The 16320-nt window shown below is 42.0% G+C and overlaps 3 protein-coding genes across 3 annotated transcripts in view; 1 reads left to right on the forward strand and 2 right to left on the reverse strand.

The window, feature by feature from the left end:
- The window catches only part of grk6 (G protein-coupled receptor kinase 6), a 34210-nt gene extending 24878 nt beyond the window's left edge, over positions 1 to 9332 (reverse strand). The window contains exons 1-2 of the mRNA XM_084075141.1: positions 9095 to 9332; positions 3948 to 4043 (exon numbers count right to left, since the gene is read on the reverse strand). Coding sequence (XP_083931267.1) covers positions 3948 to 4043; positions 9095 to 9146 — 148 coding nt within the window. The 5' untranslated portion in view covers positions 9147 to 9332. The remainder of the gene's footprint in view (positions 1 to 3947; positions 4044 to 9094) is intronic.
- The window catches only part of arl10 (ADP-ribosylation factor-like 10), a 152867-nt gene extending 141938 nt beyond the window's left edge, over positions 1 to 10929 (forward strand). The window contains exon 5 of the transcript XR_014601967.1: positions 10898 to 10929. The gene's annotated coding sequence lies outside the window, so the exon portion shown is untranslated. The remainder of the gene's footprint in view (positions 1 to 10897) is intronic.
- A 659-nt stretch (positions 10930 to 11588) lies between these two features.
- On the reverse strand, positions 11589 to 16090 carry alg10 (ALG10 alpha-1,2-mannosyltransferase). The gene has a single exon (XM_084074027.1). The coding sequence runs from the start codon at positions 15802 to 15804 to the stop codon at positions 14356 to 14358; it is 1449 nt and encodes a 482-aa protein (XP_083930153.1). The 5' UTR covers positions 15805 to 16090; the 3' UTR covers positions 11589 to 14355.
- Positions 16091 to 16320: the final 230 nt, after the last annotated feature.

Raw genomic sequence — 16320 nt, forward strand, 5'->3', positions numbered from 1 at the left:
TGTTTGTCTGCCTGCCTGTCCAACAGCCTGTCTGCCTGCCTGTCTCTCTCTCTCTCCTTCTCTCCTTCTCTCTTTCTCTGTATTTCCTGTCAGTTATAATAGTTTCATAACTACTTTCTAGTGTTTCAACTGAATCTGATGGTGAAACTTCCTCACACACACACACACACACACACACACACACACACACACACACACACACACACACACACACACACACACACACACACACACACACACACACACACACACACACACACACCTTTTCCAGGAGTACCTAATAGTACTCACATGGAATTATTGTTCTGTGTAGATCCTTCATCTGGGGTTAATATCACTGTAGATCCTTCTCACAATGTAGCAGATCTACAGTGTGTGTGTGTGTGTGTGTGTGTGTGTGTGTGTGTGTGTGTGTGTGTGTGTGTGTGTGTGTGTGTGTGTGTGTGTGTGTGTGTGCGTGCGTGCGTGCGTGCGTGCGTGCGTGCGTGCGTGCGTGCGTGCGTGCGTGCGTGCGTGCGTGCGTGTGTGCGTGCGCGCGCGTGTGTGTGACCCAGAATCAGAAAAGCAGCTCTTAGCTCAATCTCTGTAAATTTGTTTTAAATTCATTTGTCTGTAAGTTTGTTTAAAACCCATTACAACTGGGAAAGCATTGTGTTATTTTAGATTTTAGCGTTGATAGCGTAGATATACAAACTCACAGCCCGTCACTTTGTGCCGAGCTGCGAGCTTGTACATATGCTATTTTTCTTTATTTTTTGTGTTTTTCTTTAAGTGTTTGATTTTTTTTAACAAATCTTCTTTTCTGGGCCCAAAACATTTTCAGATGGGGTCCCCGGCACGAAAAAGTCAGAAAACTACTGATTTTTAAGGCATTTGCCTCAGGTCTTAATGGGTTAAAATGAAAGTCATCATTGTGAGGTTTCAACATGCAGCTACAGCAGCTACCAGCTTCCTTTTTGTATTTCCTGTGTGGTTTAAACTCTATGGGTTTAACTGACAGATGAAGAACTAGAACGGTGCGCTCCTTGGAGAGCAGATCTCCGCCAGGCCAACAATGAACAGCCAGCGACAGACAGACAGCAACATCAGTTTCCTTACAGACAGACAGTAACATCACGTTAGCCTCATAGCATTGTCATATTTTTAAGGTGTTCAGAAAAAAGAAGAAATGAAAAATCACTCTCTGCCTCAGTCATCTAGTTGACTTTGGCAATCATGAAAAAAAAAAAACGCATTTTGCCAAAGTCATGTTTATCTGCCTTTATTTATTCATGCCTAACTCTACTCTCCTAACACTGCTGATTCACCCTGCATTATTGCCTATGTCCTCAGCCTATCAGAATCCTTGTTATATTCAAAAGTATTTTCTGTTATTTCTATTTAGTATTTCTTTTAAGTCAAAATGTTGACTTAAAATTACTTAAGCAGAAAGTGATTTTGGAATGTAACAAGCTGGCAATAAGGCACGTTAAGGTACAATGAAGCAACAGTGTTAGGAGAGCAGAGTTAGGCAGAAATGTCAATTTGGTCCAAAAATGACTTAGGAAATTAAAGGGATATTTCACTTTCAAAGAAGCTTTTGGTCATTTTATCGTCTACTCAGGCTTTTGTGAGCCCCCTAGACAGTTTTTAAGTTGCTTGATTCAGTATTTAGATATTTGATATTCATTTTATCAGACACGCCCCCTTCCTATACAAACCCATTACAACTTCAAACTCCATTTTACCTATGTTAGATTAATCGAAAACACCCGTCCTTGGTTCTGGTGACTCACCCTGCCCTCCTAATGCATGAGGGGGCCGTGTTTTTCCGATATTTTTTTTCATGTATTTTATTAATTTCTTTTTATAGTATTTTATTTTTTTCATTTTCCTAAAAAAATATTTAAAATAAATGAAAAAAGTAATTGAAAAAACACAGCCCCCTCACGTATTAGGGGGACGGTATGAGTCACCAGAACCAAGGACGGGTGTTTTTGATGAATCTAACATGGTTAAAATGGAGTTTGAAGTTACAATGGGTTTGTATAGGGGGCGTGTCTGATAAAATTAATATCAAATATCTAAATACTGAATCGAGCAACTTAAAAACTGTCTGGGGGGCTCACAAAGGCCTGAGTAGACGATACAATGACAAAAAGTTTTTATGAAAGTGAAATATCACTTTAAAGGGCAAGACCACTTTGGTAGAGGTTTGGGTTGTGTAGTTACCTTGCCATGATGTAACTCCAAAGGTGGGCAAGAAATCAAAAATAATTGCTCCATTGATTAGAAATTGATAATTCAAAATATGCTCCTCATTGACTTACATTGTACGATAAAAAAGCTCTCAAAGTCACTCTTTTAGCACAAAAACAAACGCAAACAAAGTTGATTCAGACAATAGAGCATCACCAAACCCAGTACTGTTTTTTGTTTTTAATAAAAATGTCAACTTCCTGTTGATTTTGCCATTTTTAATAAGTAGAAAACCCGGACTGGATCCGCGGATCCGGATCCAGATCTTTAAATAGTAAAATCAACAGGAAGTTGACATTTTTATTAAAAAAACAAACAGTACTGGGTTTGGTGATGCTCTATATTGTCTGAATCAACTTTGTTTGGGTTCATTTGCTAAAAGAGTGATCTGTTTTACCGTACAATGTAAGTCAATGAGAAACATATTTTGAATTATCAATTTCTAATCAATGGAGCAATTATTTTTGATTTCTTGCCCACCTTTGGAGTTACATCATGGCAAGGTAACTACACAACCCAAACCTCTACCAAAGTGGTCTTACCCTTTAAGCTAAATTAACGCAGAAAGACAGCAACATCAGTTTCATTACAGACAGACAGCTTAGCTCAGTGGTTCTCAAACTTTTCAGGCTGCGACCCCCCAAAATAATCATATTTGAACTGGGGACCCCCCAAAATAATCCTATTTGAACTGGGGACCCCCCAAAATAATCATATTTGGTGTGGGGTTATGGGGCTGAAATGTTGTTGTTTTTTACATTTATAGCCAGATTTAGAGGAATATCTCATTTTAAATTAACAGTAGGATTATTGTCATACAAAAATAAGTCCACATAAAATCTATTAGAATTAATAGTTATTATCAAAGCAAAATGTGCGGTTGCAGTTTTATCATGTAATGCAGTAATCAGGTGCTTGTTTGCCTAGAAGTGTCTGTCAGTCAGTAATTGTGTGACTGATTTAAATTGAATTTGCAAATTGTGAAATTACACTGGACAGAGAGAGAGAGAGAGAGAGAGAGAGAGAGAGAGAGAGGGGGGGGTGGGGGGGCTACTTGACAAATAAGATTGAAATTAACAGTATAATACCGTTTTTTTTGTCCCCACATACCTTAAGACAGACCAGTCGTTGTGTCTGAGTGTCTGTGCAATTGGGCTCGGTGAGTGGACATGTGCGTGCATGGCCGGGTTTGGTTTCGATTAAAGGGCTTGCCTTGATATACTTCGTTGCGCACTCAATTAAGTGTAATCAGGCTTTACTGGAGATGCGGCGTACGCCATGGATTTCTACACAGAGGGCAATTCTTTCAACATAAAATGCAGCATTCAAGTTCAGGAGAGCCAGTAAAATGCAATTCTCTTGAATGCGGCCTTTGGGTACGGTATGGAGAGGGGGGCATATTATGCATTTCTTTCACGTTTTCTTTCACGTGCCTGCTGTACACACACACACACACGGAGCAAAAAAGTATGAAATTAAAATAAAATAAAAACTTGACTTGTTGATTTCTCCCTGTGGGCGTCGACTTGTTAATTATATTATTTTGGTTAATGTCCTAGGCCTAGATAGATAGATAGATGGAGGTGTGTGTGTGTGTGTGTGTGTGTGTGTGTGTGTGTGTGTGTGTGTGTGTGTGTGTGTGTGTGTGTGTGTGTGCGTGCGCGTGCGCGTGCGCGCGTGTGTGTGTGTGTGTGTGTGTGTGTTTTAACCTGTTGTTTGCCGGAGCTCTTCACACAGGCTGATGTGAGGAAACTGAAGCATCACTCTCCATTTCTTGCTTTTTCCTTTTCTGGTTCCTCCTCCCCCTGACAGAAAACACACACTTTAATGATTTTATAATTGATAACGAATAATGGACATGGACCCTCACAGCACAACAGGAAAGGTCCCTGGATGGAGTCTACACAAGAATTCTATGAATGGCACTAGGTGTCACATGGACGGACCACACCAGAAACATAGACCTGTACGGGGACCTACAGTACCACGACAAGGTCAGAGAGAGAAGGATGAGGCTGGCTGGGCACTGTGTCAGGCACCCGGAACTAGTGGCAAGCAAACTGACACTGTGGGAGCCAGGAGGGGAAAGAGGTGCACCACCTATGTAGACACACTGCAGTGTGACAGTGGAGCCAGTAGGAGGTGCACCACCTATGTAGACACACTGAGGCGTGACAGTGGAGCCAGAAGGAGGTGCATCACCTATGTAGACACACAGTGGCGTGACAATGGAGCCAGAAGGAGGTGCATCACCTATGTAGACACACTGCAGTGTGACAGTGGAGCCAGTAGGAGGTGCACCACCTATGTAGACACACTGCGGCTTGACAGTGGAGCCAGTAGGAGGTGCACCACCTATGTAGACACACTGTGAGAGTGACAGCGGAGCCAGTAGGAGGTGCACCACCTAAGTAGACACACTGTGGCATGACAGTGGAGCCAGTAGGAGGTGCGCCACCTATGTAGACACACTGTGGCGTGACACTGGAGCCAGTAGGAGGTGCGCCACCTACAGTATGTAGACACACTGTGGCGTGACAGTGGAGCCAGTAGGAGGTGCACCACTTACGGAGACTAACTCCAGTGTGACAGCGCAGACAGTAGGAGGTGGTCTCTCTCTCAGCTGTCCTACTGTCTGTCTGTCCTACACTGTATTTCTCTCAGCTGTCCTACTGTCTGTCTCTCCTACACTGTCTCTCTCTCAGCTGTCCTACTGTCTGTCTGTCCTACACTGTATTTCTCTCAGCTGTCCTACTGTCTGTCTCTCCTACACTGTCTCTCTCTCAGCTGTTCTGTCTGTCTTGTCTGTCTGTCTGTCTGTCTGTCTGTCTGTCTGTCTGTCCTACACTATCTGTCTGTCTGATGGCCTACTGTCTGTCTCTCCTACACTGTCTCTCTCTCAGCTGTCTTAAGATCAGATAAATCTTTATTGATCTGAGATAGTCAGGTAAACAGAAAAACACATGACAATAAGATAGATAGATAGACAGTGTTTTCTCACTCAACAGTAGCCGATAAATCGCCAATCTATAAGCTCACAACACCTGGAGGCGTTGTGAGCTTGAAGATCGGCTATTTTCACAATGTTTATCTGTGGAACCGAGTCAAACTAAATCTAATGCCTACAATTCCAAGAGCTTGTCAGGGTGGGGGGTCCCCAGTTCAAATATTGCCCTTGCTCTAATAGTTATAATGCATTAATATATGTAAAAGATGTAATACAAAATAAAATATAGCTGCAAGCAGCGATAATACGGGGCCAGGAGAGAGAGAGAGAGAGAGAGAGAGAGAGAGAGAGGGAGAGAGAGACTGGAGAGAGAGAGAGAGACTGGAGAGAGAGAGAGACATGGACACTGGAGAGAGAGAGACAGACATGGAAACTGGAGAGAGAGAGAGAGAGAGAGAGAGAGAGAGAGAGAGAGAGAGACGTGGAAACGGAATAGATTGAAGAGAGAGAGAGAGAGAGAGACATGGACACGGAATAGATTGAAGAGAGACATGGAAACGGAATAGATTGATGAGAGAGAGAGATGGAAACAGAATGGATTGATTGGACATCTCAACCTATTGCCATTAACAGGAATCGAACTCTCAAACTTCGGACTAATAGGCTGCAACACTACCTATAGTGCTATAGCTTTGTCCAGGCTGATGTTGTCTGTTGAAGATCATAAACTCTTGCCTTCTGTCATGAACCAAGCCAACACTAAGATCACTCGTTCACAAACCATTTACCAATAGAGAAATGTATGTCTCCTCGCTACCGAAAACAGTGAAAGCAGCCGATCTACAAGCTCAGAAACACGTTGCTATCTGAAAGGTTTTGAGATTGTAGATCGGCTATTTTCAGAATGAAGTATGTCATACGTTGAAAAACGTACTCTCAAATATGCATTTCAGGTTATCTTTACCATTTGCACATGTATTCATTGATACAGTCATGTTGTTTGCAATTCAACTTAAATGAAGTCTGCAAGTGAGGCTTGAACTGACGACCTTGAGATTGTGAGGCACTCATTTAAGGGAGACGCCATTGGACCAACAGACAAGGAACTGTGAAAAAGGAGATCACACAGATGATACAGTTTCACGCAAATAGCTGAAAAATCCTGGGTTTAAGTGTTTTTCAAACTGCTCAAAATTGCGGACAATCTAAGGGCGAAGCTTACTGGTCAAAGCGATAGATGTGTTCCTCATGAGTCAAGGCACAAGTGTAAGCAAGTTTCACGACTTTCGGCCAAACGAGGCATGACTTTTGCCTGTTTAAAGTTTGTATTTTCCAAAAATTGCTATAGCGCCCCCCTTTGGCCAATTGGAGTGAGATTGGTTTCAGTGATATTTGGAATGACTCTCTACATTACTGCAACGTTTCAAAGAAATGTGAGTCTTGCATGTATGTGTTAGGGGCAGATGAATAATTTTCATAAAACTGCAATAGTTACAATCTATTTCCTCCTGGGATTTTTGAGTAATCTGCACGAAACATTTTACACATGAACTTAGGACCTTTGCCGACAAAACAAAAGCGGCGGATTTTCCATAAGTGAAAAAATGCAGAAGTTATGAGCCAATGGCTGTTTTTCATATAATTCAAAATGGTGGGCGATCTAAAGGTCAGAGGTCAAAAGTCAGACCACGAAAGTTGTCGGGCATGAAGAGACGCATGTGTGTATCGAAGTTTCATGGTTGTAGGTCAAACAGGGCATGAGTTGTACCTGTTCAAAGTTGGCACTTTCAAGTGAGTGCTATAGCGCCACCCTTTGACGAATGAGTGTGAGAATTATTTCTTGATAGTTTTTCATGAGCATCTACCATATGGCCGAGTTTCGTAAAAAGCGTATGCACGGTTAAGCCAGAACTGCCAAAAACAAGTATTTTTCAAACTGCTCAAAATTGCGGACAATCTAGGGGCGGAGCTTACTGGTCAAAGCGATACATGTGTTCCTCATGAGTCAAGGCACAAGTGTAAGCAAGTTTCACGACTTTCGGCCAAACGAGGCATGACTTATGCCTGTTTAAAGTTTGCATTTTCAAAAAATTGCTATAGCGCCCCCCTTTGGCCAATTGGAGTAAGATTGGTTTCAGTGATATTTGGAATGACCCTCAACCTTTCTGCAAAGTTTCAAAGAAATGTGAGTCTGCATGTATGTTTTAGGCGCAGATGAATAATTTTCATAAAACTGCAATAGTTAAAATCTATGGAATCCTGGGATTTTTGAGCAATTTGCACGAAACCTTTTACTCATGAACTTTGGACCTATGCCGACATAAAATAGGGAGCGGATTTTCCATAAGTGAAAAAATGCAGAAGTTAGGAGCCAATGACTGTTTTTCATATAATTCAAAATGGTGGGAGATCTAAAGGTCAGAGGTCAAAAGTCAGAGGGTGAAAGTTGTTCAGCATGAGGAGACGCATATGTGTATCCAAGTTTTATGGCTGTAGGTCAAACAGGGCATGAGTTGTACCTGTTCAAAGTTGGCATTTTCAATTGAGTGCTATAGCGCCACCTTTGGACGAAAGATTGTGAGAATTATTTTTTGATCGTTTTTCATGACCATCTACCATATGGCCGTTTCGTAAAAAGCGACAGCACGGTTCAGCCAAAACTGCGAAAAGTGGCAGAAGAAAAAGAAGAAGTGACAGAATACTGCCAATAACAAAACAGGTCCAGAGCTGAGCTCTGGCCCCGTAATAAATAACATGAAGTACAACAGGTTGAGCTCATTTGAATTAATTAACATTAAAACATTACATCAGTGGTTCATGTCAAGGACCCACAAATTAATATGTACTGTATTTGGTTGAGGACCCACATCTGGAAATATATTGTGGACCCCACAAGAAAATATTTGCGTTAAAATTATTATTTCCTTTACAAGATTATTCACATTTTCTCCAAAACTTTCAAGATATTTTAAAATGTTTCAAAAATAGAAGATCTACAAGCACAAGGCATCGCAATGTGACTCGTTGTGAGTTTGTAGATCGGCTATTCTCAAATAGCCACAGTATCAAATATGGTTAAACAGATTATTATTATTTTTTTTGGGGGGGGGGGCCCTGCTGGACCCCTGCTGGTCCCCGGTCCACACTTTGAAAACCAGTGCATCACATCCCATTATATTACATTATATTATAAATTAATATTGATATATACACACACGCGCGCGCACGCACGCACGCACGCACGCACGCACGCACACACACACACACACACACACACACACACACACACACACACACACACACACACACACACACACACACACACACACACACACACACACTGTTATCATGGTCGGACAGAAGGGAAAACATGTGGACACAACCAGTGGTGGAAAAAGTACTCAAATAATTTACTTAAGTAAAAGTACCAATACTGAAATATAGAAATACTCTGTTACACGTAAAAGTCCAGAATTCAAAATCTACTTGAGTAAAAGTACAAAAGTATTGGCATCAAAAATATACTTAACGTACCAAAAGTAAAAGTACACAAATATTTGAAAATAGCAGATCTACAAATCTGCTATTTTCAAATAGCCTAGGTATAAAATAGGGCTAAAGTGGTTAATGTATGTTTTATAACACAATAATGTATATCTGCAAAGTAGCCTAACTAGTAACTAAAGTTTTCAAATAACTGTAGTGGAGTAAAAGTACAATATTTGCCTCTGAGATGTACTGGAGTAGAAGTAAAAGTACTGCAAACTGAAAATTCTCCAGTAAAGTACAAAAACCTCAAAATTTCACTTAAGTACAACACTTAAGTAAATGTACCTAGTTACTTTCCACCACTGCAGAGGGGGGAACACATCTCACCAGGGGAACACATGTGGACACAACACCCCCTACCTTCCCTTGCCTTCAGCAGAACCGTGTTGGCGACGATGTTCTCCAGCTCCATATTCTGTGTCCCCGTTACACAGCTGACACTAATTAAGTCAATTAACTAGTTATAAACTAAACCAGCTCAATAAACTTCCACTATTTAGTTGAAGTTATTTTAATAACTATAGCTAAACATATCTCACTTTAAATTTGACTTTGACTGCCTCCTGTAAGTGGCTTTCCCTCACTTCATCACAGCTGCGTCGCAATAACTGATAAACACACACACACACACACACACACACACACGCACGCACACACACACACACACACACACACACACACACACACACACACACACACACACACACACACACACACACACACACACGCGCGCGCTTCTCGTTTCCTCTTTCCCTCTTCCGCGTTAACCACGCCCCCAGTCTTAGCCCAAATATGGTGCGTCATTACATATTCATGATGTAGCGTTATATAGACCCCTTAACAGACGACGTCATACTGGCTGCGTGCAGCCAGTATGCGCGCAACGAAACCCATTATATCAGGTCTCGTTAGGACGCGTCTCACTAGCCAACACACACAAGAGGGGGTTGGGGTGTGCTGAAACCAGTGCACCCCGAAACAGGTTGGGAATTGATTGCGTGAAACAATCACCTGTGCGTCCAGGCTCAATGTTAGTAAACAAATAATTGGTCTATTAATACGGTAGTAGTAGAGGCGCTTAGCCCCGGAACATGACTGTCATACCACCATGACAGTCATGGAACCACTTGTTCCTGGTTTGCGACTGTTTTACATTTACAATTGCCACATCTACATAAACGTTCAGATTTTAAATATAAAGTGCTGACCCTATTGCCACGGATGTAAAAAGTTAAAACGCCTGGGTTTAAGTACTGGTATCTTCTGTATTTTTCAATAAAGAGCATTTTAATCCGATTAGCGGCCATTTTTAATTATTTTTTGTGTGCATCAGAGTGCAATACACCTCCCAACCGATAGGATCGTACAGTTGAAAGCATCGGAGAAAATTCGGAAAAGTGGCTGGTGGTGATAGGATTAAAATGCTTTTTATTGAACAATGCGGTAGATACGGGTACTTAGACCTGGGTGTTTTAACTTGTTACATCCGTAGCCGTGACGTCGGCACTTTATATTTGAGATCTGAACGTTTATGTAGATGTACGGGTTGTAAATGTAAAAAAGAATCGCAAACCAAGAACAAGTGGTTCCATGACGCTTATGACAGACGAGCATGATGTGAACCATGGCTATAGAGAGGGCGCAAAAATACTTTCTGTAATGTCCACCAGGCAAAGATTATTATTATTAGGATTGTTATTGCTGTTGTTATTATTATTATTAACAACCTACCTACTGCTGTGTTCACTTTGGTATCTTTCAGTGGTGGAAAAAGTACTCACATGTTTTACTTAAGTAAAAGTATCAACACTGAAATATGGAAATACTCTGTTTACAAGTGAAAGTCCGGAATTCAAAATGTACTTGAGTAAAAGTACAAAAGTATTGGCATCAAAATGTACTTAAAGTACCAAAAGTAAAAGTACTCATTATGCAGAATGTCCCATTTCAGAAGTTTTCAAATGTATACAAATCCATTGAAAATAGCCGATCTACAAGCTCACAATGCTCGCGATGCAAGGCCGAAAATGTATGGGCTGAAGTGGCTAATGTATGTTTTATAATAATAATCAAATCTACAAAGTAACTAGTAGCTAAAGTTTTCAAATACATGCAGTGGCGTAAAAGTACAATATTTGGATCCAAAATGTAGTGGAGTAGAAGTAAAGTACAAATACCTCAAAATTGTACTTAAGTAGTTACTTTATACTATGTAGTGATTCAATATTTGTCCAGTTGTGGCATTTGTTGAGAATCATAAGAATTACAATGTTGCAAAGGAATCAGTTGATCTAGAGTACTGTCATATCCTGTATTGTACAGTAGAGCGCGACAACAGGCTTTGAATGAATCACTTCCCTTTCTGCAGTGTTCACTGGTGGTGGTGGAAAAAGTACTCAAATGTTTTACTTAAGTAAAAGTATCAATACTGCAATGTAGAAGTACTTTAGATTAAAAGTCCGGAATTCAAAATTCACTTGAGTAAAAGTACAAAAGTATTGGTATCAAAATGTAGGCCTACTTAAAGTACCAAAAGTAAAAGTACTAAAATGTTTGAAAATAGCCGATCTACAAGCTCACAGTGAGCTTGTGGATCGGCTATTTTCAAATAGCCTATGTATAAAATAGGGCTGAAGTGGTTAATGTATGTTTTATAATCTCATGATTTATATCTGCAAAGTAACTAGTAACTAATGTTTTCAAATAATTGTAGTGGAGTAAAAGTACAATATTTGCCTATGAGATGTAGTGGAGTAGGAGTTAAAGTACCGAAAATGGGAAATACTCCAGTAATACTAATACTGTGCTTAATACCAAAAAACTGTGCTTAAGTACAGTACTTCAGTAAATGTACTTGGTTACTTTCCACCACTGCTGGTGGAAGATGATCAGTCCTTTTAATGTTCACCAAACATCAGGAAAATATGAAGAAGATATGAAAAACAAAACATTAATGTGTGTGTCCTTCATATCAAACACAATATGTAACACAATAAAAACAACACAATAACAAAAGGGGACACGCTGCTTAATAATGTACTACACATTCTACACAATAACACAATACAAACATGTGTTTTGTGTTCACAAACATAAACGCTGATAATTCAAAAGGATATTCACAACACATTGCATTTACCAAGATGTGACATTACAACATATTCAAATTAAATCCAAATTAAATGAGACTTTAGGCAATGAAGACAATAAAACAATAAACGGTTTGGCATAAAGTGTCTGGATCAATATCTTATTTCTTTTACCCATTAAGACCGGGAACGCATCTGTGTAATTTCTTTGATTTCTTTGGGCTATTCAAAAAGAGCAAATATACAAGCTCATAGCATGACACAGAGTGCCGCGCTATCTGCTATTCTTTTTTAAAATCGTGATTTTTTTTTGCAAATCTTTGAATATATATATTTATAAAGCGAACATTTTTAACTCAAATCTTTGCTTCTGGGGGGGGGGGGGGGGGGGGGGTCCCTGGAACAACATATTTTGAGATGGGGGTCCACGGCCAAATACGTATCATTTTGGGGGTCCTTGACATGAAAACATTTGAGAACCACTGATATTATGGCGATACGTTTTTTCAAAAAACTGTTATGATTTAGAAGACATTTGTAGAATCCCCAGAAACAAAGATTTCAGTTTAAAAAATATATATATTTAAGATTTGCACACATTTTCATAATAATAATAAAAAAAAAGCAGATCTACAAGCTCACAGCACGGCACTCGGTGCCGCCCTGACACATTTACACCTTGCATTTGTAAACGTAAATAAAAAACATTCCGTTGGACCAGTGCACCAGTGAAAACCCCTGAGAACCGATGCAACTGTTTTTTTGTTATTTTTTATTAATTTGTTATTATCTTAGAACTGTCAGGGTTACATCTATACTCAGGGTTTGAATCCAGCCAAATACACATAAAGCTTTGTGGGTTTAAACTTTATCATCAACGACACAGAAGCAAAGAAAATCATTATCATCCCCATTCAGTTCAATTGAACCGCACACTTGTCTCCTTTCTAGGGAAAGATGGTTGTAAATGTTTTTCTTCAGTAATTATAAAAAAATATACCCAAACAGTATAAATTCTAAAGTTCCCTGCTTTACAGTATTATGGCTCAATATGTATTTATTGTACTCATACTTCAGGTGAACACATTTTCACACAACAACAAAGGAACAAAGTCTTATTAACGGAATGACTCAAATACAGTCTTATTAACCATATAAGACTGTAGCCGTATTGTGGGGAAAGCTTTCGCACAAAATGGCAAATCGACAAGCTCACAACGTTGTGAGCTTGTCGATCTGCTATGTTCAGCAAAAGCTTTCCCCACAATAACAGAAAACAGAAAATACACTAGTATAGAGCCCTAAGGGACTCCGGTCAACCACATGGGGTTTAAGTGGTTAAAGTAATGACTTATAGACCACCAAAGTCCTGACGTCACTCGTTCATCCCCAGGTTCATAAAGTAATTTCGCTATGGAGAATAACATTGGGTCATCTTAGAATCGTCTCATATAAGAATTGTGGTCCAAAAATAAACAAACTGTCTCGGCATAATTGTCAGGGAGGAGGCTCTGTATCGTTTATGATAGTCAGTCACTTATATTTGATACAGTCTGTTTCTGGCGAAAATGTAACTAATTCGGCGGAAGTAACATTATTGTTTTCTCACCGTCAGTTGATGCTTCATATCCATAAGAGTCAAACCGCCGGGGTCACTTGTTTATTTTTGGAACACAGTTCTTATTTGACGCGATATTAAAGACGTCTATGGGATTCAGAATGGGGGTGGAAAACCGCGAACCAGGTAGACAAACCAAGGATGTGTAAATTACGTCAGACTTCGGTGGTCTATAACTATTGGACATTTTCTCCACCTTTGATTGTTTTAACATGATTGTTTAAAGGGATAGTTCACCCCCAAAATAACTTTTTTTCTATCGATTACTCACCCCATGGAGACTTGAATTCATGGATATGTTTATGTTTTTGTCGCAGTCCTAAGCCAATAATTTGATGACCAGCGGACCGGTAGGCAGCGGTTCCGGTAGGCAGCGGTTCCGGTAGGAGACACAAAGGAGACTCTTTGTGTCTCCTACCGGACCCACTGCCGGTCATCAAATTATTGGCTTAGGAATGCGACAAAAACTAAAAAATATCCATGAATTCAAGTCTCCATGGGGGGACCAATCGATAGAAAAAGTCAATTTGGGGGTGAACTATCCCTTTAATGTGATTTTAGGTCGGCGCATCTCAATCCACTCGTCCGTCTACATGTGTCATGTGCCGCACGTTATAAACGCGAGTTTATTCCACACAGGTTGAAAGTAGCATCCCTGTTCACATCGGTGAACAATTTATAAAAAACGTTTACATTCTTTGTTTTTAATTTTCAAAAATAGCAAAAACAAAGTGAATCATTCGCTGTGTTTCTTGTACATTTATAGATCTGCTAGTTTTTAAACAGGGCTGAAGTAGTGTTCTCTTTCCTTTTCCACCCTTTAGTTTTTTTTTACTGAAATGACGCCTCTGTCTTATTAGATTGTAGTTCACCACATGAACTTCTAGGTGGCAGTATTGTTCTATTGGACTAGTTCACCACATGAACCTCTGGGTGGCGGTATTGTCGGGCCAGTAGAAGGTCTTATTGAGGAAGATGTAGAGCGTGGCGGCGTTAACGGCCGTGTACAGCGCCATCTCCAGGAGGATTCTGGGCATTGTTGGCATGGGCATGTGCAGTCGGTACATGAGGTACGGAACGATGAAGTAGCGGAACTCCAACAGCTTCTGGGGCACTGTGGCCGTCACCACGCACGTCAGAAACGCCAGGATCCAGAAGAGCGAGCGCTGGGAGGAGCCCAGTACGTCCAGGAAATGCCAGGCGGCGTAGACGTAGGCAGGCACCATGGCGTAGCGCGCCAGCGCGTGTCTCTGGAAAACTCTGTTCCACACGTAGAAGGTGTAGTGGCGGTTGTCGGCCAGCAGGTACTCGTGAACGTACGTGAACTTCCACACCAGGAGGAGGAAGAGGAAGCCCAGTGTCAGGAAGAAGAGGGGGCGTGTCCTAAGGGCCTGCAGGAAGCGCAGCGCGCGGCGGTAGCACAGCGTCACAGGAAATGAGAAGAACAATGTGAACGTCAGGAAGTAGAAGATCTGCGGAGCGTTGAAGCTCGCCTCGTGCTTCTCCCGGTCGCCGACCACGATGCTGCCATTAAGCAACACGAACGCCACAAACCCTGCCCCGACCACCGCGTACGGCCACGCCTCCAGGAGTAGGGCCTTGACGTGATTGGTCGAGGTAAGGAAGCCCAGCGCGAAGCGCAGTACTCGCCTAGCCCCGCCCACAGACAGGGGGACCTGGGAGGGGCCGGACGACGGTGACCTGTCGTCCCTCTTCTTGACATGCTCCATCCTCCAGGCGTCGTCCATCTTGGCGGCCAGCAGCGTGCCGGCGCAGAACACCACCCACACCACATTGGTCTGTCGGAAGAGCACGGAACAGCCGGCGAGCAGCGCCGAGGCTTTGTGGCAGCCGTACAACGTCATCAGGTACGTGAACAGGATGAAGAACGTCGACCCTGCGTCCGTGTAATACAGGAAGTTGAAGAAGTAGAGGACGGGGAAGGTGGACAGCGCCAGGGCGGAGAGGACGCGGCGGGAGGCGGAGCTGGTGGTCTTTTCGTGGTGGGGGGGGTGGAGCTTGCAGAGCAGCAGGTACAGCAGGTAAAGGTTCCCGACGTTGAACAGCAGGTTGACGAAGCGCAGCATGGCGGTGGAACAGACCACACCTCCGGTCAGGTCGGCCAACCAGACGACGGGACGGATCACGCCCACGGAGGCCAGGTACAGCCCGGGCAGCGTGGTGATCATGGGGTCCCACTCGGAGAAGCGCCCGTCGCAGTATCTCTGGGCTTGCGGCACGTGGAAGATCTCGTCCATGTACGGCTCTCTCTGCTCCCGCGTCACCGTGGAAAACAACAAACAGGAAACCAACAGGTTGCTGCTGCACAGAGCGCTGAACATGTAGCCTTCGTATTTCTCCATGTTTGTTTCTGAAGCGCTAAACAAAAATGTACAACGTCAACTTTTATCTTTTAGTGATGAATAATCATATATGTTTTATCTTTTAGTAATAACATGTATTTTTACAGTAATAATTCGCGCAGCCGTCTGGTCCACAAAGCAGCGGAACCGTCGCTTCATCTCCTCTGTTGTTTAATCCATATTGCGGAAGTGACTCTTTATAGTACGTCGTGACGTCGTCCACGTATACGTCTGTTTGTGACATCACCGCGTCCAGCCCTCTTTTGCCTTCGCGTCGCGCGCCCGAAAATACAGCAGATCTACAAGCTCAAAACGCGTCGCGTCCACCACGAGTTGTGAGCTTGTATATCTGCTGTATTTTCGGGCGCGCGACACCGTCGTCCGGACGAAGTGGAAAAAGCCTCGTTCCCATGCACAATTCAGCACTCACATCCGGTCTAAAGCTCCGCCTACTGTATCCGGTCATTCCCAAACTGACCACAATCAAGTGTGGAGACCGTTTCCGTATCCAGTTCA

This window comes from Gymnoscopelus microlampas, assembly GCF_963454915.1.
Source record: "Gymnoscopelus microlampas genome assembly, chromosome: 12".
Taxonomy (NCBI): Eukaryota; Metazoa; Chordata; class Actinopteri; order Myctophiformes; family Myctophidae; genus Gymnoscopelus; species Gymnoscopelus microlampas.